Source organism: Tupaia chinensis, unplaced genomic scaffold (assembly GCF_000334495.1).
Source record: "Tupaia chinensis unplaced genomic scaffold, TupChi_1.0 Scaffold000187_1, whole genome shotgun sequence".
NCBI classification, from domain to species: Eukaryota; Metazoa; Chordata; class Mammalia; order Scandentia; family Tupaiidae; genus Tupaia; species Tupaia belangeri.
Window position 1 is genome coordinate 4,909,420 of NW_006159662.1, and position 3,796 is coordinate 4,913,215.

At 54.7% G+C, this 3,796-nt stretch overlaps 1 protein-coding gene across 1 annotated transcript in view; it reads left to right on the plus strand.

The window, feature by feature from the left end:
- Positions 1–3,736, plus strand: part of LOC102493625 (somatotropin) — a 4,580-nt gene extending 844 nt beyond the window's left edge. The window contains exons 2-7 of the mRNA XM_027771139.1: positions 2,067–2,122; positions 2,357–2,424; positions 2,480–2,654; positions 2,855–2,968; positions 3,110–3,271; positions 3,469–3,736. Of these exons, the coding sequence (XP_027626940.1) occupies positions 2,067–2,122; positions 2,357–2,424; positions 2,480–2,654; positions 2,855–2,968; positions 3,110–3,271; positions 3,469–3,663 (770 nt within the window). The 3' untranslated portion in view covers positions 3,664–3,736. The remainder of the gene's footprint in view (positions 1–2,066; positions 2,123–2,356; positions 2,425–2,479; positions 2,655–2,854; positions 2,969–3,109; positions 3,272–3,468) is intronic.
- Positions 3,737–3,796: the final 60 nt, after the last annotated feature.

A 3,796-nucleotide genomic window follows, 5' to 3' on the forward strand; every position in this document is an offset into this window, starting at 1 on the left:
TCTCTCTCTCTCTCTCTCTCTCTGGCAAGGGCATATGCCCTATGGTAAAGACAAAACCAAAAACAAACGAGAGAGATGGTACCCAACAGGAAAGCACGCCAGGGTTCAGAGGGTAGGAAAGTGGAAAAGCATGATACTCTGCAAGGCAATCCCATATGGGAAGGTTCCCGGTTCAAGTCCAGGGACCTCGCTGAGTACACTGGGCACAGACACATCTGTGATCCAGGGCTGGCTGAGGCTGGGGTGAACCACAGCATGAAGACCCTGTTAGGGGCGCTCTCTCTGTCTCTGTCTCTCTCTCTCTCTCACTCTTGCTGATGGAAGAAATACATAAATTTAAAAAAAAAAAGGTAAATCAGACTGGCTGGTGGGGTGGTGGTTAAGGTGGCTAGATCCCACACGGCCCACTGCACAGTTTGAGTACTGGACCTGGCAGCTTGAGGGACATGCCAGGTGCATGTGATGGAAGAGAAGAGAGATGGAAGAGAAAGGGTTATGGCATGACCATCCTCCATGGAGGGTGTTTCTCATTTTCCTTCTCCTTCTGTCTCTCCCAACCAAGCACACATGCATCCTCTAGCAAATTAAAAAGAAAATGGGGGAAGCACCCCTGGCTCCCCACAACTGTGGGACACACCTTGGTACTAATTACCTCTTTTTTAGTGGGACTGTGTCCCTGGGGAATAATCCTCAACGGGGAAATGACTTAGCCTGTCTAGTCTGTAGATGGCTATATACGTCCAGATTGTTCGGAGATCAGTGTAAGCGACGTTCCCATCAACACATGGCAATGCCTGCCTCTGCCCCCGACCCAGCCCTCCAAGGCCCTTCTTCCATGCTCGAGCCCTCTGCTCACATCGCCAACTCAAGGGCCCAATGAGATACGGGAAGTGAAAACGCGATGTACACTGAAACGTGCAGTGCAAATGTAAAGGGTGATGTGACTTGCTTCACTAAATCAAGCTACATCGGGGTGTTTTTTTCTACTGCTTTTCTTAGCGCCTGCAGACACCCCAATCTGGGGCTGAAGTTCTTGGCGTTCGTTTTCCCCCATCTTCATTGAATACTTCTGTGGGGAGACTTGATCCCTGTCCTGCTAGCTTTGCACTGAGGAAAGTTCTGTTCGTGTCCCACAGTGCCACCATCTGCACTAGAGGAGGCTTCTAAAGAGCTCGGTATGGCAGAAAGACTGGAGGCCATGGGGAGCCCTCACATAGAAGCTACTTTATCTCTTTGAGCCTCAGAGTCCAAAAATATGAAACAGGAGTCACCTCCTATTGTTCAGTCTAGAGCTTGGCACGTAGTGGGTACTCAGAAACATGGATCTTCTCCCCACTTCCCATGGAAAAACACTTGGAGAGTCCCACATACTATTTTCTGAAGACCTTGACCCAGTGGACTGAGTGACCAGCTTGGTATGAGAGTCACGTAAAGGGAATGGGGAGTAAAAGGGAGGTAGAGTATGTCCTACCACAAGCCTTGGTCTAAGAAAGGAGGGAAGAACAGAGCTAGCAGTAGGTAGCATCCTCTGATGGCTGTTCAAGTCCCGGATCCAGCACCATGTCCTGTGTTCTTTCCACTGCTGGGGAGGAGACAAGCCCTCCAGGGCTTTTGCAATTTCAGAACCCTCTCACAGTTTCAGGCAGTGGGAGGAAGCCTCTGGGGTTCATGTCAGTCCTGTGAGCTCCTCTTCCTGAGCTGCATTCCTGTGTCAGGTGCAAGGAGCAGGGGCAATACTTCAAGTTCCAGTCATTTACTTCAGGAGCCTGGGAGAGCCTGGGAGAGCCTGGGAGACCCCAGTCCAGGGAAAGGGGAGGGCAATGTGTGTGGCTGGTGCCCCCTAGTGGTCAGCATTAGAGAGCAAAAGGGATGGGGGATTCTGGCTGAACCATGGCCAGGAACCCCAGAAATTCAAGGGCTGTCCTTGGTGCCTTTCCCCAGTACATATTCTCACTGATGAGTGGACAGAACCTTGGAAGGAGGAGGACAGGGAGGATAGAGAGGAGAAGGGGCCAGCCCAGCCCCCAAGGAGCAGTCCCCTGACACTGCCCCCTTTTGGGGACCAGGTTGCACCCTCTTCACCCAGACAGACAAGGACACGCTTCTGTACACCTGGACTCGGGTACTCCCTTCTACCACCTTCTCCTCCGAAAGAGGACGGAGTGGGTGATCTTTCTAGCTGAGACCCTGTGCACACAACCCTCACGTGGCTGGTTACGGTTGGACAGAGACTGACCCCAGGAAAGCGGCGTCTAAATTATCCATCAGCACAGCAGCCCATGCATAAATGTATAGAAAATAGATGGAGCGGGAGGGGGCCAGGGTATAATAAGGGGCCACCAGCAACCAACTGCAGGATCCTGGGCCCAGCTCCCCAACCACCCCGGGCCCTGTAGACAGCTCACCCAGCTACAATGGCTGCAGGTAAGAACCCCTAAAATCCTTCCGGGCACAATGTGTTCTAATGGTGCTGTGGGAGCCGCCCCACCTGGCTGCTGGCTTGTGCTCTGCTCTGCCTGGCCTGGCCTCGGGAGGCCGTCGCCTTTCCAACCATTCCCTTGTCCAGCCTGTTCTCCAACGCTGTGCTGCGGGCCCAGCACCTGCACCAGCTGGCCGCTGACACCTACAAGGAATTTGTAAGCTCTGGGGAGTTGGTGCAGGGAGGTAGTGGGGGGGAGGGCGGGGGAGGGAATGGAAGTGGGACCTCCCCACACACCAACCCTGGGAAGTACTGGGGAAACTACGGAGCTCAGTGCTGTATTGCACAAATGGAGACGTAGCCGGAGGAGGGGTGCTCAGTCCAGCCATGGCAAGAGCCACCCGGATTTAGACCTCGGCCATCCTCCCCCAGGAGCGTGCCTACATCCCCGAGGAACAGCGGTACTCCATCCAGGCTGCCCAGACTGCCTTCTGCTTCTCAGAAACCATCCCAGCCCCCATGGGCAAGGACAAGGTCCAGCAGACATCTGTGAGTGACCCCCACTGGCTCAGGACCAAAGCTCCGTCTTTCTATAGAAGCACTCCTCCCCTGCCCCCTAGGCTGGAAGGGCATGGGAGGCTCTTGGCGGAGGGTCCCAGCCACACAGCCATGGTCGGCTCTTCCCTGCAGGACATGGAGCTGCTCCGCTTCTCGCTGCTGCTTATCCAGTCCTGGCTCGAGCCCGTGCAGTTCCTCAGCAGAGTCTTCACCAACAGCCTGGTGTTTGGCACCTCAGACCGCGTCTATGAGAAGCTCAAGGATCTAGAGGAGGGCATTCAAGCCCTGATGCGGGTGAGAGGCACACGACCCAGCCCTGGAAAGCTCAGCTTCCCTGGTGTAGGCAGAAAACTAAGACTGCTTTTCCGAGGACAGGCTTGACCTTCATTTCTCCTTGGGAATCCTCTCCCTGAGAGGGAGGGAGAAACGTGGACAGGAGTGGAGGGCGCAGCTCCCAAAAGCTTGGTCTCTCCTTTCCCTTCCCTTTGCAGGAGCTGGAGGATGGCACCCACCAAGCTGGACAGGTCCTAAAGCAAAACTATGACAAGTTTGACACCAACCTGCCCAGCGATGATTCACTACTCAAGAACTACGGGCTGCTCTCCTGCTTCAAGAAGGACATGCACAAGGTCGAGACCTACCTGCGGGTCATGAAGTGCCGCCGCTTTGTGCATACCTGTGGCTAGAAGCTGTGGCTTCTAGGTGCACGGCCTTTTGGCTACCCTCCCCAGAGCCTCCCGCCCCTTGGGGCCACTCCAGTGCCCACCATCCTCGTCCTAATAAATTCCGTTGCATCATACTGTCTGGCCCGGTGTCTTT